Source organism: Symsagittifera roscoffensis, chromosome 3 (assembly GCF_963678635.1).
Source record: "Symsagittifera roscoffensis chromosome 3, txSymRosc1.1, whole genome shotgun sequence".
Classification (NCBI taxonomy): domain Eukaryota; kingdom Metazoa; phylum Xenacoelomorpha; order Acoela; family Convolutidae; genus Symsagittifera; species Symsagittifera roscoffensis.
The window spans coordinates 28,554,359-28,580,735 of NC_087064.1; the positions used below are offsets into that span (position 1 = coordinate 28,554,359).

General features: G+C 35.2%; 1 protein-coding gene across 1 annotated transcript in view; it reads right to left on the reverse strand.

Moving 5' to 3' along the window:
• LOC134842762 (hepatic sodium/bile acid cotransporter-like) overlaps positions 1-26,377 on the reverse strand; it is a gene marked incomplete at its 5' end in the record, with an annotated part of 54,537 nt that overhangs the window by 25,578 nt on the left and 2,582 nt on the right. The window contains 3 exon segments of the mRNA XM_063859240.1: positions 21,401-21,618; positions 21,899-22,147; positions 22,584-23,190. Of these exon segments, the coding sequence (XP_063715310.1) occupies positions 21,401-21,618; positions 21,899-22,147; positions 22,584-23,061 (945 nt within the window).

The window sequence follows — 26,377 nt, forward strand, 5'->3', positions numbered from 1 at the left end:
GGCAAAAAACCATAATCTTATCCTGCGCACACAAACTAGGGGCAGTAAATAGCTCCAATTAAAGACCAGTAAACTGAGAATTAGATGTTTCCTCAGATTTTTTGACCAATTATAAAAGCAGCAGCTTGCTACATTTAATCAAGTTACTTGTCACGAGAAATTATATAAAAAAGAAGCTACTGCCCTCCGTGACAATGTATCCAGGGTGTTTTTTAACCAATAAAAATTTTCTCAGACTTCAATTTCTTCGGTAAAACACAAACAGTTTCACAGGGAATCATGGAGCAGCAAATTATAGAAGTGAATTATATAAACGTAAATAGCAAAATCTCTGGCTTTTTGCTATTCATCCGAAACCACTGAGCGATTCAATTTTTTTTCAAGACGTCTTTTGTCTCATTAGATCCCTCGCATAAAATCCGGAAATCGCCATAGTGATAACAATCTCGTCAAACCACAAAAACTGGAACCAAATTTGTCAATTTTACAATGCAGCAGCTGATAATAACATCAATTTTAGCAATGGCGCTCTGCAGCTACTGCAGTGTCTGTGGAAATATTTTCTAGGTTACGGAAAAAACGAGGTTGGGATATCCGCCGAATTTGGGTAAAAGTTTTAATTTATTCTTATCAAAAGTGGTGTGTCGAGTTTTGTGATTATTTTGAACAATCAAGGCAGACACAGGAATACTATTTTTTCAACGCGAAACTTTTTTTTGGTGCCCAAAATTAGCCAGTGTGTGTTAGATGCTCGTTACTCAGCTCAATTGGATATGTTTTTAAATGCAGAAAACTTCAAGAGAAAACTTTTAAATGGATGATATTGTGAAATGTATGTGGTAAAAGTTTGAGTGGAAGGGCAAAAAGTAGACAGCTAGCAGAAGTCTATGGTGTAATTCTCAGGTGAACAGAGAAAAAAGTTTGAAACCCAGAGCAAAAAACTGAAAGAAGTCGAATGATTTGCAGTTAACGAATGATTCACAACTCAAAAAGCAGCAGACGCAGATACCACCAACCATTTAGAAGACTCAAGTGTGGCAAACTGGTGGATCAATTGCTCAACCTCACAACAAAACTAATGAGAGTTTACTTTTTAAGTCCGCGAAAAAAAGCAAAAGCGACCGGAATTACATACAAGCGACCTGAATGTTAAAAACTGCCTAAGTCGGAAATGCCGGAATTAAGTGAGACTCCCATGGTTGAGCGGAACGGTCAAATGTTCTCGTAGCAACTGCAGATAGCGCCTAGGTCGATGACAGCAATCAAGCTGAGTTATCGGAAAACCAAAGCCACCATCCACGGGTTAGGCTATTCAGAAAATGTAATCCGCTCTGCATTCTCTTGCTAGAAATTTTCGTAGACCTCAAATTATGGTTATTGCTTAGCTTAAAAAACCCTTATTCAACATTTCATTAAGTTGCATGTCCCTTTATCAATCATTAAATATGCTTATATTGTGTAAGCATGCCTGAATTGTTTTTAGAAGTTACGGATGATTTTGAGATCTGAGTTTCCAACGCGTTTTACAGTGCACTTTCAGAAATCTTCTGCTAAAAAAGGAGCAGCTGGTTTCTTTTCAAAATCAGCCGACAAAAGGCCGTTAAAATGAGTTATTTTAGCTATTGGCTAAAAAAAATTTTTTTCGCGATGAGTTGACAAATGTAGTTTTCCGCCACCAGAAAGTCAGATTTTAGACGCTTCGAAGAGTAAGAAACAAACAAAAATCACACTTTTTGCATCTTTCGCTCCTCCTAGACGTCCGAAAAGGGCCGAGTTTTGTGACGACTCAACTGTGAACAATCAACGCAGACAAAGGAAAACGATTTAATCAATGCAAAGCATATTTTCCTTCCAGACATCCTACTTCTTATTCATTTTTTTTACCATCTGAAAATAGAAAAGTTGTCCTGTTCAATTCAAGCTCAAACGCGGGGGAGGGGGTTGTCATTCAATTTAGCCGCAGCCGGACCCACCTTGAGGAGGCAGATAAAACTGACACTCTTCCAACCTTGACCGATGTAGGATTCAAACGCACGCCCTCTCGTGTTAAGTGACGCGTGCCTTACCCCACTTCACCACAGCTGCGCTGGTCCTCGGTTTTCTTTTAAACATAGGTGAGTTGTTATGTTCCGACCAAAGAAGGTGGGAAAGAACTTTGTTTTGGAGTGCGTTCGATTCCAGATGCTTCAATTTAAAGTTGAAAGTTTTGAACGGACCGAACTAATAAACCTGCCCCCCGCTCCCTAAAGCAATATGAATGAAATACTGGGGTGGAAGATATTTAATTGGTCTGTCTGGGGGAGGGTGTTAACTTGATTCACTTTGACTCTCCTCTAACAAATCAAGTGATTTGCGAAATAATTACTTAAAATTGTAGGCTTACTTGTCTTTTGTCTAAGACACACCAAGTTAGAGCATGCTAATAGGCGCACATGCTAATCGCTACACCCCCACAAACTCTAGCTTTTCGCGGCTGACTGTCATTGATAGTTACAATTATTTCAAACCGAAAAAATATATCATTTTACTTTGATCGAATGAAAAATAGGATCTTTTTAACAATCTCCCCACCCCCACCCCTGTTAAGAAAGGGGAGAGATTGTTAAGTAGATCCAAAAAATTGAAAAATAAATGAATTTCAAAAATTTTTTGAATATTATATTATTGCAATAAATTTATTGCATAATATACTTCACAATAAATAAACTTTTAGGCATCCCAGGGTGGAATGATATCATCATGTCAAATTATTTTCAGTTGTGAATAGTGATTATGACTAAAATTGACTAAAATTTTTTGATAATAATTTTGTGGTCGGAACATTCTGAGCTACTTGCGTGCCTTCTGTTTATTCTTATAGACATCTGATAAAAATTAGCTTGAAATGTTATTTCTGCTTTTCGAGGACACTATCTGCAAATTTCAGATAGTTAGCGGAGGGTACTTAACTAAATAAATTTTTGACTTTTTGTTTGCCGGTTTTAATTCTGATCTGCCTAAATCAAGTTTTTCCCGTTCATTATATGAACAGCAATTCTCATGAAAACAAAAATTGGTTTGGAAATTTCAGAGAAAGTAGCACAGCCATGGCTCACTTTCCAGACAATCAAATTGTTTATAAGGAAATAATAGTGGAAGTAACTGTGTCCGAAGAGAAGTCGGATATTTGAGGCCCATCATGATCCGTGATCAATGCTTGAGGTTTCGACCAGATTACGCACCCAAAACTAACCAAAAGTTGCAGTATAATTATATGACCAGTCGACATATTGACGACAGATTAGACAATTGATTGTTCTTTATGGTTCTTAGTCAAATCAATCAACCGTTTCAGGTAGATTTAGTTTTTAACAGGTCTCCTTTTAAAAATAATCTTCTCAGGGAAACAACAGCCAGAAAAAAAACAAAAGCTTGTTTGTTGGTGATTTTTGTTGTTTTTCTTTTTATTTTTCGCTTTGTTTGTTTTTCTGGCATTTTAAGGGCCCATTTAAACCGAAACGCTTTGTTGGTAAAAGGAGCCAGTTGTACAAAGCACGAACGTTACTTGCTGATATGTGATATCTATGTTTCTATTAGTGTGGAACTTTGTTTAGATTAGAATCACTTGTGTAAATGAACACCAATTCTGGTTCGACTTGCTATGACTTTTTGTTTCGACTTGCGTAACGAAAGTAACGGTTGTTTCGACTTTCGTAACGAAAGTAACGGAATATTTGTGCTCGAGGGGGGAGGGGTTTCTTTAGACAAATTTCGACTTTTTAACCAGCCATTTTGACGGAATTTTTTTTTATATAATTGAAAAGGTTTTGTTGTTCTGAACTTAAACTTGAAAAGATATCTCACCTGTGCTCAATTTTTGTAAAGTTATGGGGTTTTAAAAATTGCCATTTTGGACAATTTGGGACGATTAACGCGCGATATATTTCGCGCTATTAACGCGTAAGCGGAGATTTAATTCGCCCTAGAAATTGTTCCGAATTGGTTGAAGGAAGCTTATTTTGCATAATTTATTTGTTACTAGGATGATGGAGGATGATTTTCACAAGACAAAAAAATCGCATTTTTATGATTATTTTTCTCATTTTTTTTTGTTACATTTAATTTTTTCATGTTATTACTGCGCCATAAAAAAGGCAGTCGAAACCTGCAGGACTTCGCCCTGATACAAGCAATCTTGTTTATGTATTAGCTTGTAAAACACACGGAGAAAAACATATCAGTCGATCGCGTAATTTTTTGTTTGCTTTTTTTGAAAACTGGAAGTTTAGCGCATAATATTTTTTAAAGATGGCATTGGCAAGGATATTGCAATCGGGGGATCTATTTAACAATCTTTCAAGTATTACTGTACACTGACTGAGCCTAAAGGTAAAGACTACGGCTGACACAGTGAAGATCCCAAGTTTGTATCTGATCAGGAACTATCTTTTTGTCAATGGGAAATAATATTCTGTTTTAAATGAAATTTTCAGCCTATTAAGTGCTTGCTTTTCTTTGTCGGCTTTGTTTTTTTTATTGAACAGATTTGGATTGTTTTATATCGGTTTATTAGCCTTTTTTTTGGTCTTTAGATAAGCAGAAAATTTTTTTAGGTGCGTGCTTGTGTTCTGAGGGGAAAGTGGACTTAAATCGTTTATCTTAGTTTTGAATATAAGAAAAAACCGGCATGAAGAGTTTTTGCCAGGTATTTCCGTCTCTCTTACCGCTTGGTTATTATTGTGCCGATAATGATTTTGATCCGATTGTCTGGATTTTTCCCCTCAACTGTGGTCTGCCTGTTGAATAAATCTAGTGATATCAAAAGTGGTGCAAAAAAACTTTCTTAACCAGGAAAACTATAATTGTACTGAATTGTAGGGTGCGTAATATTGTGTTTGTTCTTTATTAGCTTTGCCCTTTGTGCTCGGTTGAATCAATTTTAGCACACTCATTTATACATAAAACGCTAGTGTTATTCATTAGTCTCATTGTTGAGACCGGATATGTTTGCTATTTTTGGACTGTTTTGAAGGATCTGAAATTTTTATCAAAAATTTCATTGAGTATTAAGAGTACTTTTTGTGTGTGTAATTGGGTACTAAAATTGGTCTAGTCGAGCACAAAAAGCAAAGCTAGCAAAGAAGAAACACAAAATTATGTACCCTTCTTTTCTGATTAAGAAACCTTGTTGGTTGGCGCCAACAGAACTCGAAGTGGAAAAATGTTCAAATCCTTCAATTCAGCCCAAAAATGGAAAAAAATACCCCGTCTTTGCAAGTTTTTCGGCAGCCAAATTGAGCGCAAAAATTTTAGGTTTTTTTTTCAAAAGATTTTTCGCCTCATTATAAGAAGCTAGAACAAATGATTTTAAATTTTCAGCCCAATTTTATACTCTAATGTATGAGAAAATTTGTAATTTGCCTATCTGGATGCTGAGATCATTTTGCAGATACAGCGCTTTATTCAAATCTAGTGGGTACTTTTCACCTCTGCGAAAACGGTTACCAGGGTTATTGAGCGTGTCGAGACGGCATAACGCTGCTTCTAACTGACTAAAAAAACCAAAACATCTAATCTGACAACTCAGACAATTAACTTTGATCACCTTTTGCTTTCTCAAAAAAATCAAACGAAAAAGTGACATAACCAATTTAAAAACTTTCTGAAAAGAAATATCAGGAGATGAAGGTTTTTGGTATGTTCACATGGCATATATTCGACAAACTAGGCGAAATTTTTTGCTCTAAGTTTGAATATCATCAGTTTTCAGATCGGAAAAATGAATGCCAAATGAAAAAACTGTCCTCGTACTACAATTCTAAACTCAAATTGAACTTTGAATATTCCGAAAAGTTTATCTTTTTTGTTTGTAGGTTTTCTTGAAATCTTCAAAATTTTTGTCTGTTTTTCCTAATATTCAAAGTTCAGACAACAATTTTGAAGATTGAAGATTTCAAGAAAACCTAAAAAAAAAAAGTTTTCCGAATCTTCAGAATCCTACTACTTAAAAAGCGGGAAGCAACGAGAAACCAGATTTCGAGGCTGCTCAGCGAGAATTTTACGCAAAAAGAAAACACAACAGAAAACACAAGAATTGCACAAGAGTTTTGAAAAACTGAAGCAAACTGAAAAGTTAATAAAAGTTGTTTAACTAACAAGAGCAAGACAGAACATTGGTCCTCTGGAGGCAACTTTTGAGAATCTGATCAAGCAAGTAGCAAGGACAGCAAGAAGTAAGCTTTTTGTTGAGACGATCACAGAGCTGCACAAAAATATTAGAAACAACTGATCTCAAAATGACAAATCAAGAAGTAGACAACTAGAAGAGGACAAATATTCTGTCGAAGTAGATAGCAACAGCCATTGGGAAGACTAAAGTGTCGCAAGCTGGTGGATCAATACCTATCAACCTCACAACAAAACTAATTTTCGTAAATGAAAGTAGAGAGAAGGACTTACAATCCAGACATCAAAATAGCAAAAAACAAGAAGCCAAAACTAAAAATTAGGAGCGTCAAAATATCGAGGCAAGGAGAACATCTAAAATATAATCTGAACAAACCAAATTTCAACTTGAAACAAAAGCAAAAGCGACGTGAATGTCAAGCGACCTGATTGTTGAAAAACTGGCTAAGCTGGAAATGCCGGATTTATGTGAGACTCCCTTTTTCCACGTCAATTTCATGGCGCGAAGACAAAAACCAGAGCCGTACCAGCTCTTGAGCCCAAAAGGTTGACCCCGGACAACTCGCCCAAACACCTGTACAGAACAAATTTCAACAGGCTCGCAAGAAGATGATTGCTTGCAAGCTCAATTAAAAACAAAGAAAACAATCCACACGAAAGGAGCCGACCAAAAGGTTTATCGTTATTGTTACAAACTAAAAAAACCTATGAAAATAATCAGATTAGAAAAACCACAACAAAGCAACATCCGATCAGACCTTTTATCAAAATCTAAGCTTCAGTGTACCGATGAATCGAAGTGCCTTTTAAACCAGTTAAGCTGAAGTTGGTGGAATTAAGTGAGACCCCCTTGGCTGACCGGAAGTGTCAAAAAATCTCTTAGCAACTGTAGATGGTGCCTCGAATGATGACAGCATCGATATCAAAAACATAAAAAGGCTAGTTATTGGAAAATCCAGGCGACCAATCTTGTGTTAGACTATTTGAAAAAAAAATGTTTTCCACTTGGCTTAATCTTGCAAGAAATTTTGGTATATTTCATAATATAGTTATTGCACAGCTTGAAAAACCAACATGGAAGCTTTCAGCATGTTGCATAACTCTCAGTCAATCATTAAATTTGCTCTTTTTGTTCAAACATGCCTGAACTTTGCACGCAGCACGAATGTTCTCGACGTCTGAATTTCGACTCAGTTTAAAAGAGCGCTTTCAAAGAGCTTCTGCTCAAACTGGGAGCAATTTGTAGTTATATTTCACAATAAACCGACACAATGAAGTTGAATTGAGTTATTTTAGCAAATCGTTGAATAACGAAGCAATTTTTCACTATGATTTGGTAATTTAGTTTTCCACTACTGAAAAATAAGCTTTTAAACGCCCTGGAGGACCAAAAGGCCAGCAGGAAACCACACACCCTAAGGTTCATTCTAGACCGTCCGAAAATTAAAAAACGAGCAAAGTGTGTCCCCTGCAAAATAGCTCACAAACTGTGCAATTGTATCAAACTTACATACATAAAAGAAATACAAATGATGATCAGCCGCAGAGTCGTTTGACCTTTTGGCATTGAAGGCTCGGCAAAAAACCATAATCGCATCCTGCGCACACAAACTAGAGGCAGTAAATAGCTCCAATTAAAGACCAGTAAACTGAGAATTAGATGTTTCCTCAGATTTTTTGACCAATTATAAAAGCAGCAGCTTGCTACAATTAATCAAGTTACTTGTCACGAGAAATTATATAAAAAAGAAGCTACTGCCCTCCGTGACAATGTACTTTAGTCGATCAAGGGAGGTTATCTTGCAAGATTTCGCAAGATTCTTGCAAAAGAGGGTTATCTTGCAAGATCTTGCAAGATGGAGGTTATCTTGCAAGATCTTGCAAGATGGAGGTTATCTTGCAAGAATCTTGAAAGAGGGAGGCTATCTTGCAAGAATCTTGCAAGAATCTTGCAAGATAACCATCCCAAAATTTCTGTCGAAAAACACAAAAAAATAACAGAAATTAGGTGTAAGATCAAAACAATTGTTTCTAGAACGAGATGCTTAACGAATAAAATTTCTAGAACGAGATGTTTCTAAATGCTTAACGAATAAAATTAGACAAAATCATGCGTTAAAAAGTAGTCGCATATTTGTTGTTAATTTATTCAATGAGATTAAAAGTATCAACCAATCAAATCTTTTTATTTTAATCGCAATTATTGCGGCTACTGGTTTGCAAAAATTGGAGGATTATTGGCCAAAAAATTTTTGTGACGAATTGCTTTAATTAGTTCAAACCGGGGATATTTAGTTATTTCGACTATCGATGTCTAGTTTTGAAAGTGGAAGTTACTTTTTAGATTTTCAGAGAATAAAAACTTTACTTATTGATCCAGTTTTCTCAAGTCGGGTTCATGTTATCAAAAAAGCGCCCATCATAAATTGTTCTAGAAATTTAAAGAGCTTAAAGGGCTTCTAATTTTTTCTTTGAGTTTTGAAAGTTGAGATTTTTCAACAACGTCAGTGTTATTTTTTAATGTTTACTTGCGTTCATCTTGTGCTTAATCTTTACCTGTTTTTATTTCTTTAAATTTATGCTCTCAATTGATGTAAATTGTGTTTTTTCCTATTTTGAGAGATTAAGGTATAAGTAGTCGATCAAAACTTGAAGATAGCCGCCTATCACAAAAAAAATTTAAAAAAAAGAAGCTTTCTGGGGGCAACCGCCTAGCGGGCTGTGTGTATGTATGCGTAGCCAAGATTGCTTCCTTCTTCCACGAACGCTACTTGGTTGTCTTCGCGTGTAAAGCTGTTTTTGCCCAAAAAAATTGTATCTTTAAAGATCTTGGAAAAAAAAGGTTATCTTTAAAGGAGGTTATCTTGCAAGATCTTGCAAGATAACCTCCCTTGATCGACTAGGGTATCCAGGGTGTTTTTTAACCAATAAAAAATTTCTCAGACTTCAATTTCTTCGGTAAAACACAAACAGTTTCACAGGGAATCATGGAGCAGCAAATTATAGAAGTGAATTATATAAACGTAAATAGCAAAATCTCTGGCTTTTTGCTATTCATCCGAAACCACTGAGCGATTCAATTTTTTTTCAAGACGTCTTTTGTCTCATTAGATCCCTCGCATAAAATCCGGAAATCGCCATAGTGATAACAATCTCGTCAAACCACAAAAACTGGAACCAAATTTGTCAATTTTACAATGCAGCAGCTGATAATAACATCAATTTTAGCAATGGCCCTCTGCAGCTACTGCAGTGTCTGTGGAAATATTTTCTAGGTTACGGAAAAAACGAGGTTGGGATGTCCGCCGAATTTGGGTAAAAGTTTTAATTTATTCTTATCAAAAGTGGTGTGTCGAGTTTTGTGATTATTTTGAACAATCAAGGCAGACACAGGAATACTATTTTTTCAACGCGAAACTTTTTTTTGGTGTCCAAAATTAGCCAGTGTGTGTTAGATGCTCGTTACTCAGCTCAATTGGATATGTTTTTAAATGCAGAAAACTTCAAGAGGAACTTTTAAATGGATGATATTGTGAAATGTATGTGGTAAAAGTTTGAGTGAAAGGGCAAAAAGTAGACAGCTAGCAGAAGTCTACGGTATAATTCTCAGGTGAACAGAGAAAAAAGTTTGAAACCCAGAGCAAAAAACTGAAAGAAGTCGAATGATTTGCAGTTAACGAATGATTCACAACTCAAAAAGCAGCAGACGCAGATACCACCAACCATTTAGAAGACTCAAGTGTGGCAAACTGGTGGATCAATTGCTCAACCTCACAACAAAACTAATGAGAGTTTACTTTTTAAGTCCGCGAAAAAAAGCAAAAGCGACCGGAATTACATACAAGTGACCTGAATGTTAAAAACTGCCTAAGTCGGAAATGCCGGAATTAAGTGAGACTCCCATGGTTGAGCGGAACGGTCAAATGTTCTCGTAGCAACTGCAGATAGCGCCTAGGTCGATGACAGCAATCAAGCTGAGTTATCGGAAAACCAAAGCCACCATCCACGGGATAGGCTATTCAGAAAATGTAATCCGCTCTGCATTCTCTTGCTAGAAATTTTTGTAGACCTCAAATTATGGTTATTGCTTAGCTTAAAAAACCCTTATTCATTATTTCATTAAGTTGCATGTCCCTTTATCAATCATTAAATATGCTTATATTGTGTAAGCATGCCTGAATTGTTTTTAGAAGTTACGGATGATTTTGAGATCTAAGTTTCCAACGCGTTTTACAGTGCACTTTCAGAAATCTTCTGCTAAAAAAGGAGCAGCTGGTTTCTTTTCAAAATCAGCCGACAAAAGGCCGTTAAAATGAGTTATTTTAGCTATTGGCTAAAATTGGAAACCCTTTCCAGTCCAAACATTTTTCTTAGCCCCCAAACTGAGCGCCTGGAGTTTGCTTTATTTTGCTTTAGGCGACGCTAATTCTCTCCGCAATCTTTTTAAGTATATAAAAGTTACAAATTATTTTTCAGCCAATTTTTTTGACGTACTTGTAACCAATAGTTTTGATGATTTTTATCTGTTGTGGTTATGTGAACTGTTGTGCTTTTATTACTCAGGTAGCGAATTGACTTCAAAATTTAGATATTATTTTGACTTTTCAGCAATTGGCTGCTCTTTGAGCTTAGATAAATAAAAAATTAATTTGTAAATTTAGTCTACCAACCAAAACTTGTGGGCATATTTTCACCACTTGGAAATAGTTTGCAGAAATTACTGAGCAGATCTAGACCATCTTTACACCCTTGCCTCTAAATGAGTAGAATCAGCAGCCGTAAGCAAACTCTCATAGCTTCATTAAGGAAGATTACAAATAACTTATGTTTTTAAGATGATGCTGAAGTCATTGATATCAATCAGAATTTTTTTTTTAAGTGTCAAACACGTTCGTTTTTTGTTTTATCATTTCTAATGCTTAATTAACAGTTTTGAGTGGGAACTTTTTGTCTAAAAATCAAAGTTTTTAAATTCTGAATCTGTATGGGTTAATAGTTTTGTTAAATCGATTATAGTTTTTTTGGTACTCAGAAATCAAGCTGTTGCTTATGTTGTTTGCTAACGAAGACATCGATAGGCAGCTACCCGCCCTTTTTGGTATGCAACCAAGACGGGAACTTTTTTTGTTTAACCATTTTGTAATTGAAATCAAATTGGTCCCTCCTAAAAACGTATTTGTTTTAAATTTTTTTAATATTTAGAGTGTCGAAAGTGTTGATCTAGATCGAGGTCTTGCTGCCAATCAAAGTTTCTATTTACAACAAGCCATACTTTTTTTTATCAACGCGCGTTAGTGGAAGCTATTCCTTTTTACGCCTGCTGCTAACCAAATGGCAAGCTTCCAGCCACAATAACAAGACTGAGTAATCAGAGAATTCAGTATTTAAATCATCAGATTATTCGATATTTTGGAATATATAAAAACAGTTTTCAAGAAACAGCTCCATTCAATTTTGACGGATTTTTATTCAGACAAAATCTTTAATGAACATTTTTTCAAAAACTGCAATTTTCGACTGAAAAATAAAAATAAATCGAGCTTAAGTTAGAACAAAATATCTCAAATTATAACAGCCATGGTTTTTAAAAATAATTTAAAAATCTTTGATTCAGAACTTTTATGTTTTACAATGATGCCCTAAGTTTTTCGCTTGGCTTGATCGAACATAATATCTGAGATAATTCCAAAAGCAATCCTTGTTACAAAGTAGCTTTTTTTGCACAGGCTATCACGGCTTAAATGTGATATTGTAGAAAAACTAATTTTAGATAATTTCCCATCTAAAAATATGATAGCGTGTGTGTGGGACTACGGGGGTTTGGAAGTTGAAAAGAATCTCAATTGAAAAAAACGCTAAAAAGAAAAAAACCTAAAAATATTTTTGGTACGAGTATCATGATTATGTTGCAATTATTAAAAACGAGGTGAAATTTTCTTCGTATGTTTTGATTCTTTTTTTCAGGTACCACAAACAATTATCCAAAATGTTCAAGGAAAAAATCCATAAAGCTGTTTCAGTCGTGATTCGAACCACTTTAAATTTTCTGAAAAAGTTTTTTTTCCACGGCTTAAATCACGGCTTAAATGTGATATTGTAGAAAAACTAATTTTAGATAATTTCCCACCTAAAAATATTATAGCGTGTGTGTGGGACTACGGGGGTTTGGAAGTTGAAAAGAATCTCAAATGAAAAAAACGCTTTAAACAAAAAACCTAAAAATATTTTCGGTACGAGTATCATGATTATGTTGCAAAAAAAGGTTATCTTTAAAGGAGGTTATCTTGCAAGATCTTGCAAGATAACCTCCCTTGATCGACTAGGGTATCCAGGGTGTTTTTTAACCAATAAAAAATTTCTCAGACTTCAATTTCTTCGGTAAAACACAAACAGTTTCACAGGGAATCATGGAGCAGCAAATTATAGAAGTGAATTATATAAACGTAAATAGCAAAATCTCTGGCTTTTTGCTATTCATCCGAAACCACTGAGCGATTCAATTTTTTTTCAAGACGTCTTTTGTCTCATTAGATCCCTCGCATAAAATCCGGAAATCGCCATAGTGATAACAATCTCGTCAAACCACAAAAACTGGAACCAAATTTGTCAATTTTACAATGCAGCAGCTGATAATAACATCAATTTTAGCAATGGCCCTCTGCAGCTACTGCAGTGTCTGTGGAAATATTTTCTAGGTTACGGAAAAAACGAGGTTGGGATGTCCGCCGAATTTGGGTAAAAGTTTTAATTTATTCTTATCAAAAGTGGTGTGTCGAGTTTTGTGATTATTTTGAACAATCAAGGCAGACACAGGAATACTATTTTTTCAACGCGAAACTTTTTTTTGGTGTCCAAAATTAGCCAGTGTGTGTTAGATGCTCGTTACTCAGCTCAATTGGATATGTTTTTAAATGCAGAAAACTTCAAGAGGAACTTTTAAATGGATGATATTGTGAAATGTATGTGGTAAAAGTTTGAGTGAAAGGGCAAAAAGTAGACAGCTAGCAGAAGTCTACGGTATAATTCTCAGGTGAACAGAGAAAAAAGTTTGAAACCCAGAGCAAAAAACTGAAAGAAGTCGAATGATTTGCAGTTAACGAATGATTCACAACTCAAAAAGCAGCAGACGCAGATACCACCAACCATTTAGAAGACTCAAGTGTGGCAAACTGGTGGATCAATTGCTCAACCTCACAACAAAACTAATGAGAGTTTACTTTTTAAGTCCGCGAAAAAAAGCAAAAGCGACCGGAATTACATACAAGCGACCTGAATGTTAAAAACTGCCTAAGTCGGAAATGCCGGAATTAAGTGAGACTCCCATGGTTGAGCGGAACGGTCAAATGTTCTCGTAGCAACTGCAGATAGCGCCTAGGTCGATGACAGCAATCAAGCTGAGTTATCGGAAAACCAAAGCCACCATCCACGGGATAGGCTATTCAGAAAATGTAATCCGCTCTGCATTCTCTTGCTAGAAATTTTTGTAGACCTCAAATTATGGTTATTGCTTAGCTTAAAAAACCCTTATTCATTATTTCATTAAGTTGCATGTCCCTTTATCAATCATTAAATATGCTTATATTGTGTAAGCATGCCTGAATTGTTTTTAGAAGTTACGGATGATTTTGAGATCTGAGTTTCCAACGCGTTTTACAGTGCACTTTCAGAAATCTTCTGCTAAAAAAGGAGCAGCTGGTTTCTTTTCAAAATCAGCCGACAAAAGGCCGTTAAAATGAGTTATTTTAGCTATTGGCTAAAAAAAATTTTTTTCGCGATGAGTTGACAAATGTAGTTTTCCGCCACCAGAAAGTCAGATTTTAGACGCTTCGAAGAGTAAGAAACAAACAAAAATCACACTTTTTGCATCTTTCGCTCCTCCTAGACGTCCGAAAAGGGCCGAGTTTTGTGACGACTCAACTGTGAACAATCAACGCAGACAAAGGAAAACGATTTAATCAATGCAAAGCATATTTTCCTTCCAGACATCCTACTTCTTATTCAATTTTTTTACCATCTGAAAATAGAAAAGTTGTCCTGTTCAATTCAAGCTCAAACGCGGGGGAGGGGGTTGTCATTCAATTTAGCCGCAGCCGGACCCACCTTGAGGAGGCAGATAAAACTGACACTCTTCCAACCTTGACCGATGTAGGATTCAAACGCACGCCCTCTCGTTTTAAGTGACGCGTGCCTTACCCCACTTCACCACAGCTGCGCTGGTCCTCGGTTTTCTTTTAAACATAGGTGAGTTGTTATGTTCCGACCAAACAAGGTGGGAAAGAACTTTGTTTTGGAGTGCGTTCGATTCCAGATGCTTCAATTAAGCGCCAGATGAGGTGGAATCAGGGACGCCAAAAAGTATGATTTTCATTTCTGCTTTAAAAAAAAATATCTTACTTCTGAAGAAAGAAAAATATAAAATTTCATATGTTGCAAGAATTGTGCCAATAATCTAGTTGAAAAAGTTTCAACAGAAAAATTCAACTGAAATTGATGCTGATGGCTCAAATTCATTCGCAACTATTGATTGAACCGTTTTTTCGTTCCAATACTCTCAATTGAGCAGCAAGAAATAGTTTTCTTCCAGTGCATAGACGCCAGGCAAACAAATAAACAGCGGCTATTCAGTCAGCAAGCGCGAGTACACAAACTATGGGTACCCGTCCTATTAGGGTACGTGTCGATTTCGCGGAAAAGCGTGAGTCCATCAAGCAGCTTAATATATTCTTTTCATCCATAAATGAAGTACATTTGATGATCAACTGCAGAGTGGCTTGACATGGTGACATTGAAGACAAATGTCTTACGTACCGTGTCTTAAGCTGCAGCAGTCCTATACTCATTTTTTTCCTCCACAGTTTTAATTCGAGCAAGATGTTAATTTTGGTGAAATACACCATCGGACGAATTGAATCTTAGTGCTCCACTGGCTTCATTCCGCCCTTATATTGCAAAAAATGTTTGTTACGATTAAATTAGCGGAGAACGTGGATAGTTCAACAGCTGATGATTGAAATCACGTGCCTGGTGTGGACAACCCAGCCGGCAATGAAACCAAATGACTGGCTGTTTCGGAAGTGAAAAGAAGCAGTTGAATAACACTTCCCACTTGGCAAGGCCGGCCAAATCAGCTTGGCTTCTCCAATCAAACGTTTGTCAAGTACCAGGACCAAATGAAACAGTTGAACTGATCAATTTTTCTCACCGGTATAGAGCCACAAATCTTCAAAAGTTGAAGCTTTAAGTTAAAAAAAATTACAGCTACAAATCTTCAAGAACATTTCAGCGTCTTCAAAAAAATCGGGAAAGTCAAGTAGAAAAGCGGATTACAGCAATGTTTTACTGGCACAGAAAAAGAGGGTTTTCAGACGAATTGTGAATTATGAGACTGAAAGGAAGGTTCAGGCTTTCAAATCTGCCCTACGATCAGAAACATCCAAAACACAGGTATGTGCAATTGACTTTGGGTGACGAGTTTTGTAATTATGCGGATGAGCATACAACAGATTACGTTGGGAGTGTTGTTCAAGAGACATTCTGTTTGATTTATCTCACATAAACGCTGAGACAGACCGGGTTTTCTTGTTAAATGCCGAAAGTTTTAGAATCTCGATGTTTCATAAATAAGTTTTTCGATGTGTCAGCTAGATCAAGTGTTTAATGCAAGACTGCCTACTTTAAGGAGCACAATTCAAATGAATTGGCAGCACTCTCTCCGAATCACTAACTCCTACCAAATAAAACTATTTCTTTTTTTTTCAAACGCCGACCGATATTCCGATTTCAAAAAAATCATAAAACATCTCAAACGTACACAGACATGATTGGAACGACGATCAAGCGCTAAAAATGGAACGTCGATCAACATCGATATCCAAATAAGGGCGATTTCGTCTGGTAAAGGGTGAGGATGTTAATATTTAACATCTTTGTGAGAAAGTTTAAACCTTTCATTTTAGCCCTAAAATTGGAAACCCTTTCCAGTCCAAACATTTTTCTTAGCCCCCAAACTGAGCGCCTGGAGTTTGCTTTATTTTGCTTTAGGCGACGCTAATTCTCTCCGCAATCTTTTTAAGTATATAACAGTTACAAATTATTTTTCAGCCAATTTTTTTGACGTACTTGTAACCAATAGTTTTGATGATTTTTATCTGTTGTGGTTATGTAAACTGTTGTGCTTTTATTACTCAGGTAGCGAATTGACTTCAAAATTTAGATATTATTTTGACTTTTCAGCAATTGGCTGCTCTTTGAGTTTAGATAAATAAAAAATTAATTTGTAAATTTAGTCTACCAACCAAAACTTGTGGGCATATTTTCACCACTTGGAAAAAGTTTGCAGAAATTACTGAGCAGATCCAGACCATCTTTACACCCTTGCCTGTAAATGAGTAGAATCAGCAGCCGTAAGCAAACTCTCATAGCTTCATTAAGGAAGATTACAAATAACTTATGTTTTTAAGATGATGCTGAAGTCATTGATATCAATCAGAATTTTTTTTTAAGTGCCAAACACGTTCGTTTTTAGTTTTATCATTTCTAATGCTTAATTAACAGTTTTGAGTGGGAACTTTTTGTCTAAAAATCAAATTTTTAAATTCTGAATCTGTATGGGTTAATAGTTTTGTTAAATCGATTATAGTTTTTTTGGTACTCAGAAATCAAGCTGTTGCTTATGTTGTTTGCTAACGAAGACATCGATAGGCAGCTACCTGCCCTTTTTGGTTGCAACCAAGACGGGAACTTTTTTTGTTTAACCATTTTGTAATTGAAATCAAATTGGTCCCTCCTAAAAACGTATTTGTTTTAAATTTTTTTAATATTTAGAGTGTCGAAAGTGTTGATCTAGATCGAGGTCTTGCTGCCAATCAAAGTTTCTATTTACAACAAGCCATACTTTTTTATCAACGCGCGTTAGTGGAAGCTATTCCTTTTTACGCCTGCTGCTAACCAAATGGCAAGCTTCCAGCCACAATAACAAGACTGAGTAATCAGAGAATTCAGTATTTAAATCATCAGTTTATTCGATATTTTGGAATATATAAAAACAGTTTTCAAGAAACAGCTCCATTCAATTTTGACGGATTTTTATTCAGACAAAATCTTTAATGAAAATTTTTTCAAAAACTGCAATTTTCAACTGAAAAATAAAAATAAATCGAGCTTAAGTTAGAACAAAATATCTCAAAGTATAACAGCCATGGTTTTTAAAAATAATTTAAAAATCTTTGATTCAGAACTTTTATGTTTTACAATGATGCCCTAAGTTTTTCGCTTGGCTTGATCGGACATAATATCTGAGATCCCAAAAGCAATCCTTGTTACATAGTAGCTTTTTTGCACAGGCTATCACGGCTTAAATGTGATATTGTAGAAAAACTAATTTTAGATAATTTCCCACCTAAAAATATGATAGCGTGTGTGTGTGGGACTACGGGGGTTTGGAAGTTGAAAAGAATCTCAATTGAAAAAAACGCTAAAAAGAAAAAAACCTAAAAATATTTTCGGTACGAGTATCATGATTATGTTGCAATTATTAAAAACGAGGTGAAATTTTCTTCGTATGTTTTGATTCTTTTTTTCAGGTACCACAAACAATTATCCAAAATGTTCAAGGAAAACAACCATAAAGCTGTTTCAGTCGCGATTCGAACCACTTTAAATTTTCTGAAAAAATTGGGTTCCCTGTGCCGACAGATAAAAACACATTTCAAACTTTTGAGCTGAAAGCTTGTTTCAAGTAAGTAAAACGAGCAATTAAGTCTTATGATGGAAAGTTTTTAGTTTAAGTAGTGGAAAGCCAGTTTTTGAAGCTTCATTTAGCGCTTTTTTGGTAATAGAACTTTTTTTTGAAAAACAATTTTCACAAAACAACTTTATATTTTCACTTTTTTCCAATCTCTGTTTATTTTTTTTGAAAACAATCGTTAACGATTATATTTATTTCAATAAGTGTTTGGTTACATCTCTCATTACAAGCAAATTTTTTTTTTCAATTTAAAGAAAATTGAATTTTTTTTAATAAATGGTCGGAATATTCTGTGATAAATGTGCATAAACTTGATATCCTTGTTACAATTGATATCATCTGATTGTAAATTTTTTGGCTAACTTCGAAAGATGATCAACTGTATAACAATAGACGCATAAGGTGTCATTTGATTAAAAAGTGTCATTAGATGTCCTGCCAGTATCCTAACAAATGATAACATCAATGCAGAGCCATTTTCAATGACTACATGCACAATCACAAAAAAAAATTCAAAAACAAAAATTTAACCGCAACATCAGTGATGGGAACCAACAAAAATGTCTTTTGAGCAGGCCATAAAATGAAAAACTGTTTTCAGTGGCTTCCAAAAAATTCTGGAATTTTATTTAGAAAAGACTTTTTTTCAAAGAGTTGTTTGTGGTGACATAAAAAAACAAGAATTTTATATTTGTAGTAAACAGAGAAGTACATTTTGTAGTATTACCTTTATTAAATACAAAACAAACACAAAAACTTTAATTCAGTTTTTTAACTTTCAGTAACATTTCTGTCCTGGAGTTATTGAACAAAACTTTGAAATTGAACGCAGCTTCACATTTTCGTAGTTCTTGTAATATAGGGAAAATGAATGAAACAAGATTTGAAATATTAATCAGCGCTTATTTGTCACTTGGTTTTTTTACACTGAATCACAAAACGAAAAAAAAAAGAAAAATCAAATGTTCAAGGAAAACAGCGAAAATCACAATTCATTTTTAAGTCAATGGTTATAATCTTAGTGTTTATTAAAAAAAAATTTCCAACCATAGCTTTCTTGACAAAAAGAGTTTGTTCGAGAAATTTCTATTAAAATTCAATTAAGGACTGGAAAAACTTCTTGAGTATAAAACACTCAACCTAATGTCACAATTGTATTACCTGATATTGCGGTGAGAAAAAAAAGAAAACTTTTATAAGCAATGTTTTATCTCACTTCGTAGTCAAAATGGTGATATAAAAACTATTTTTATAACTAGGATAGCCGGTTGCTGTGCATGTAGCACATAATGTTCCGACCACATTAGAAAAAAAAAACTACGAGAACAAGTTTTTTCTTCTTCTTTTTTTCATCAACTTAGTGTGCTTTTTAGGGCTGATGTGATGAGATAACTATACAAACCGGTATAAAATTAGCAAATTATGCAAAAATTTCTAACAGTTATCTTCAAAACTAAAAAACAAACAAAAACACATTAAAGGGTTTTAAAAAATTTTCTAAACTTTTTAATTTTTTTTTTGCACTTTAATGATATGATTAAATTTTTCAAAACTAAAGGAACGCTGAATTAAGCTTCCACAAAGCAGGACACTGGCAGGAAACTCAAATTTTTAAAAGTAAAATTAAATGTTTTTATTTAACTGGCCAATTTCTGTTCTAATTTTTATGTTACGAAGGTTACTCGATCGCGTTACTATCTAGAAGTTAGAACTATCAAAAATTTCCAATCCGTTTTTCTGGACACTGGAACGTTTCTTGAAAGAATTTTAAAGTTTTTCAATCACGTCCGAAAAAGCTTAAATTGATTTTTCATTCAATCTATTCCGATGACTATTTGGCATAGTTGATTTTGCGTGGAAAACAAAAACACATAAAAGAGTAAAACAACCGAATACATGGCGTTTCCCATTTTTCAATGGTCATAACAATCATAAAAACAGCATAAACATTAAAGCAACAAGGAAATAAACAATTAAAATATTATTTGATAGAAATAAGAATAATAATTTCTCCATTTATATTATAAAATTTTATTAACATAAATTTTAATCCTGATAATAATAATAATAATAATAATCATAATATTAATAAAATTCATGCGTCATCATCATAAATAAATTATTAACCATATCACCTTCAGAATTTTTAATAACAATTATAACAGGAATCAAGCTAATCCTCATAATAACTTAAATCATTATCATGTTAATAATCAGAATAATCATTATCATCAAATCGTTATAAAAAAATTTGGTCCTTATCAGAAATTTCATGATATTGATAATAATAATTTTGGCTTCCGATTGGCAGAAGATCAATCAAAGGCTATCCAGACTGTTTAAAGACGGTGCGTTTCTTTTATGTCTCCATATTCCAGACTGAGTTATAGTGTCCCTAAAATTTTCACGATTCGTGGTACCTCTAATGCAGCCAAAACTGGCCAATCTATGATAAAACTGAAGGTAGAGGTCAAGGTGAGCTTGTCCTCATACAGTATCATTGTCATGACAGGGAATAAATTTGGTCAAGCTCTAAAAAATCACTCTTTCTCATCCTATTTCAAACTTATCTTCAACTGATAAAACATCAAATCTGGTATCAAAAATATCAGCTTTTCTACTTTTTTCTCTAATTTTATTTTCAAAATAAAGTGAGAAGCGTATAAATTTTTTGTTCAATTTAAAGTAGTTGGTTTTTGTCCGAATCGGTGTTGAGCATACGCATCAAAAACGATGTAAAAAAAGGAAATGGGAATGTGGACATGTGTTGTAAAAGCATTGCAGACACTGAAACGAGTATTCGAATTTCCCTAAATTATTTAACCGATTGTAATCATTGGTGGTCAATTACGCGAAAAAAGGTTGACAAAGTTTTCAAATAATTTTTCTGAAACCACACCGGATTTTGTTAACAATTACCTCTTTATGTTAGTTTTTTCCATTAAAGCACCCCATGAAACCCCCCAGCCAAAACATATATCTTATTTTATTATAGTTAAATCATTGTCGGAGTGTGTGTGTGTGTGTGTGTGTGTGTATGTGGGGTGCTATGATTTTTGTTACTTGGCTGAAGACTGAAATGGGAAAGACCCAAAATTCATATTTGCGTCGTGTTGAAGCATTTCATTGTAGGGGTGGTAAGTCGTTACAAGGTACCACAGTGGAGGGGGTAATGGATAAGGTCCAATCCCTGCCCCCTCAATAAAAACTAGATCCGCCCATGTGCGTTATACCCAAACAGAACTGAGAGCTTGCAGATGCTGACGCAATTTTTTTTTGGATCTATTAGACCATCTCCCCCTTTCAAGAAAGGAACAGATTTGTAATTAAATTAAGTGAGTCAAATTTTCTATCAATCAGATTGCAGCAAACTAGAATTTTCAGCAGAAAGTTCTAGTGCAAATTTAATGTTTTTCTTGAGAGGGTGAAGATTCTTTTGGTGGATACCACAGGTAGGGATTGTTAAGAAGATCCAGTTTTCAGTCTTACCTGCCATGCGATGACGAATATCCAGCCCTCGAAGAATGAGAAAAGACAGAATAGGAGCGGGACCAGGAGCACGTGACCAAGGACGTCTGCGGGGAATGACATGGAGATGACTGAGAAGGCGATCGAGGCATTCTGACAGCCTGTCTCGAAGCCCACAGTCCTCTTCTGCTTCTGAGTGAGACAGAACATGGCCGAGAGGGCGTAGCCGAAACAGAACCCTAGAACAAAGTCTAATAAGAACATCTGTTAGTTTGAAGAATTTTCTGGAGCGTGTAGAAGAACGAAGATGATCGTTGGACTGGTTTTCGCAAAATACTTGGATAAATAGTTTTATATAAGTTTCAGCACCGAAAAAATTGATTAATTGTCTAAGGTTATAATGAAGTATAACAAACAAGGTATCCAATTTGTGATTCCACTTGTGATTCTCACAAGCCATAAATTCCACATTTCAATGCATATATCTATTCTTATGATGTTTACGATGAGTGGACTTGCCTAATATGGGCATGGTAGCGGTGGCTATCCAAATGTCTATGCTGGACATCTGCATGAGGGAGTAGTTCATGAAGAAGAAGAGTATCATGGAGATGACAATGGCCAGCATGCCACTGAAGGAGCCAGTCTTAGCCACAACTCCCCGCATGTTGGGGTACTTCATCACGAACAAGTATCCAGCCGCCACTGGGATGAGGATGAGGAGTAGAGACAGCAGGATTGTGTGGTACGGAATGGACATGGTCGTGCCTGCAACACCATAGAAACAAACATTTTCAAAATTAGTTCAGAAAAACGCTTTTTTTTTCACTGAAAATGAACTTTGCGATTGCGATTTCCCACTGAAACTAAATTTCCGAACACAATGTTGAGCAGAAACAAAGTTCACTGGTCACAACTCAAAGTTCACAAGTTCACTGTTTTTTTTTTCAAAGCTACCGTGTATATTAATTATACTTTTTGAAAAATAAACAGAAACTTAATAATCATGATACTTGATGCTTGCAAGTAATTGGTAGAAAAATAATTTCTGTTTTAAAAAACAATAAAATCAGTAGCGAATTTAGCGGGAAAGCTTGACAGAACAAAAATAACATTGTCTTTAGCGGTTTTTATAAAACTGTCTTTAGCAAAAGCAAAAATTGATTTTTTTAACAATGCGAATGCTTGGAAGTACAAATTTTACCTTTGGTCCAGTTTCGAGTATACAGCCACAAGTTAGAGGGCATCATTCCGAAAGCCAACAAGGTAGAAAGGGTAGTCATTGTTATGCTAAGTGAGCAGTCTCCTTTTGTGTAATAAGTCACCATGTTAGACATAACACCACCTGGTGAACACGCCATTATTAAAGCCCCTATTGCATGCTCAGCCTCCAATTTCAACAAATGAGCGACGAGAAATGAAACGAGAGGCATGATAACAAACTGCGACACGAATCCCGCAAGAGGTCCGAGTGGTTTCTTCACGTGGTTTCTGATATGTTTCAACTTCATTTTTGCTCCCATTGCAATCATGATTAGAATCAGAATAAATACATTGATTGTCGTGAACGCATTTTGCAACGCCCGGTCGAAGTTTTGGTGGGTCAGAATATTTTCATCGGAGTTTTCCAAATGCTGAAGATGCAATTTTATGTCTGGATTTTCGTTCTCAAATAAATCCATTTTGTTGTAAAACTGCTCTTTTTTCCTAGGTAAAATGGTAACTATTCAACTATGAAGCAATTAAGAGGAAATTGGGTAATATTTCGAGACGAAAGGAAATAATTGAATAGTACGGCTGTCGCCTTTTATCTGCAAAAAGGAGAAGAATTGATATTGGATACGTCAACGGGAACTGCAAATATGCTCTGATAAATAGCAAAAAAAGATAAAGTATTCAGAATGGAATTAAACCTTTGTTTTCACGTCAAACTAAGTCCAGAAAAACTAAATCTTTGATCATTTTCCAATGTTTGATGATACGAGACGAGATATAGCTACTTTTTATCTCACCTTTTTTATAAATAAAACGCCAGTTGGTCTGGTTATACGTGACTGCCTAATTGTGAAGTGTATTGGGAATGAACTTACCAGGTCAGTAAGTTTTCAGACATCAAATGGTAAAAAATAGATCAGCACAAGTTGGAAATTATGAAATAGGGATAAAATTCACGCTAAAATATGAGCTTGCTAAAATAATTGGCGTGCTCCCCTTCAAAAAAGAGGTGATTATTGTATTTTTCAAACTTTGTGGCGAAAAAAAAAGTCAATTTGAATGAGATGAAAAATTTCCTGGCGCGAATGTATTTTTTGGTGCTATTTCAACCAAAATTACCAATATCGGGCTAAAGAAATTCAAACCAGATGTGGGATAAAAAGTTTACAAAATTGACAATCACTTGAACTCCGCGAGCACTCCAACGAAATTGGAAGGAAAACTGGAGGCTTTAAAACATTCGCTCTTCCTTCAAAATAAAAATATTGATATTTTGATGACAGTGTTAAGCAATATTGGCACTGGTAACAAAACAAAGAAATTATAGATTAAAAAAACACAAAAGCAAGAAAAAGTATGAATATATGCACACAAATCTGGTGCAGAAAAAGACAATAAATCAGCGGCTCTAACACATTTTTGAAGTTTTTAAATTACTTTTTTGAAGTTAATGACACTTTTCTCACCAAGTTTATATATAGGCTTCAGTGGGTAGGAATTCTAATCCTCAAAGGACCTTATAAATTATTGAAATGAAAATAACCTACATTAGACGTGTTCTATTTCAGCGTGAGGAGGTTCAAGTTACCATAGAACGGATGCGCTCAGTCGATTTTGTATCTATACTTGTAGTACGCATTGACCATTGCCAGAAAAAAACTCCTCAAAATGGTTCAAAATGAGCAAATTTGTTCGTGCTTCCTCTCTCAGTCTTGAAATTAATAAAAACAGTTTGAATTAAGAAGAGTGGTGAAATGAGATGAAAAATTAATGACCCGCAAACAAATTTCTGTGTGATCGGTTTGAAACGCGATGCAGCGTGTTGAGGATTTCCGATACCCTTACCATGAATTTGAACTAATTTGTGGCGAAATTAGGCAGGGAGAAATTAGCTGTAAACTTGGGCAGAAAATATAGGGAATTGCTTCAGTTTTTCAACGGTGTGCAGTATTTGAACAAGTTTGGCGACAACTTTGCCGAACAGTTTTTCCGGCAACTTTTTCAAACCAACTTTTGTGCAATTATCCGACCTCTGTCACTGCCCTAAAACGACCATTTAGAGAATACTTTTGGTCAGTCGAGTCGGCCTCTTTAGTTAGATTTCTTAGGAAAATAGAGGAGAATAATTAGGAAAAATAAGACGACCTGAATCACCGCCCCCCGGTCACTCTGACTCCCCCCCCCCTTCACGCTCTTCTGCATACGCTACTGTTTCCCTGTTTCAGCGTAGAGTTATATGCTATCTAAAAGGTCTGTATTTTACCGTTTAACTTCCCGCTTCAGTTTGTAATTTGTTACTGAAATGACGCAGAATGCAAAGGGTGCTCTTAAACTTAAACAACAGAGCGTTTACCAAATGACGTACGTTTTTTATGCCTCAATTATTTCTTTATTTATTCTTCTTTCATTTAGCTGATGAATTGACCTCAGCAAAATGGAGGCGGATGTCTGCACAATACCTGTGCGTAAATACAGTTTGTTGATGATTGGCTTGATATGAAAAGAATCCCACTCAATAATTGTTCCCGTTCATAGAGGATAGAAACGTGCGAGAATTTTCTTCTATTTGATAACTCTTTTTGATAACTCTATTTGCTAGCCCAATTTACCCTTCCAAATAACTGAAGAAAAGAATGATAGATAGCAGATTTTTAAGTAAGGGCCTTATGAAAAAATAAAGGAATAAAATAAGCGACAATAAAATTTGCGGCGCTCTAAATGAAAAATGAAGGAATTGCCAATGAAAAATGAAGGTGATTTATAGTATGCCAATTTTTCGAGTATGCTAATTGGTGCGCTGAAGATGTTTTCAACTCTCGATATCTTCGTATTTTTTCTCGTTGTTGCTTTCACGTACTGAGGGACTTGAGGGTAAACTAAAGCTGCCATATTGGAAAAATTGTCAAAATTTCGCACTTTTCATCTAATTTTTGCCCCCTACAATGGTTGCTTGCACACAAGGACCTTGAGCCTTGAAGTTCAGGTAGAGAGTAAGTTGAGAATTCTCGAGGGGATTTATTAGCGAAATAACGAGGAATGCTAGATGAACAAAAACGCATTAAGGAGCTATAGCAGGTTTTTAACGGGATTCCGAAACTCTTGAACAAAATCTCATGCATAAATTTAACATGAAAGAAAACCAATAATCATCAAAATTGAAAGGGTTTGGGAAAGCAAAAGGATCTTTTCCCACTAATGGATGTTTTAAAAAATAAGGTAAGTGAATGGCACCAAAAGGATTTCCAAATAAATCTCCCTATTTAAGCTTTCGCACAAAAAATAATAAATAATAAGCTGTTTGTTGTTAGTTTTAGTGCTTTGCAGTTTCAATGATTTTGATAAGACGACAATGGGACAGTGTATTGTTTTATGCAAATCCCGTTAATCCAACAATGCTTCAAACGAAATGGCATATGCTCCATAATTTTTTTTAGTTCTTTGTCTGACATGCAAGTGGTGCATTCTGCTAAAACAATAATGGTCTCTGACTTTTCGAATAATTTAATTAACTTGCAAAAACACCAATTCTTACGGCACGGAGCATAATGCGTATGACAAGTAGGAAAATAAATCTCTGGGGGTCCGTATAGTGGTATTGAAAAAAATTAACGTCCAGCCTGGTACTTAATGGTTCAACAGAGACCCAAAAGAGGACCTGAAATACATAATAGCGCGTGACTTAAGACCAACACAGAAGTTAAAAAAGACACCAGGTTGCTTCTCAAGTAAAACACAAAAATTATTCGATGACTCAGTTACCATGGTTAAAAAAAACTTTCGTAA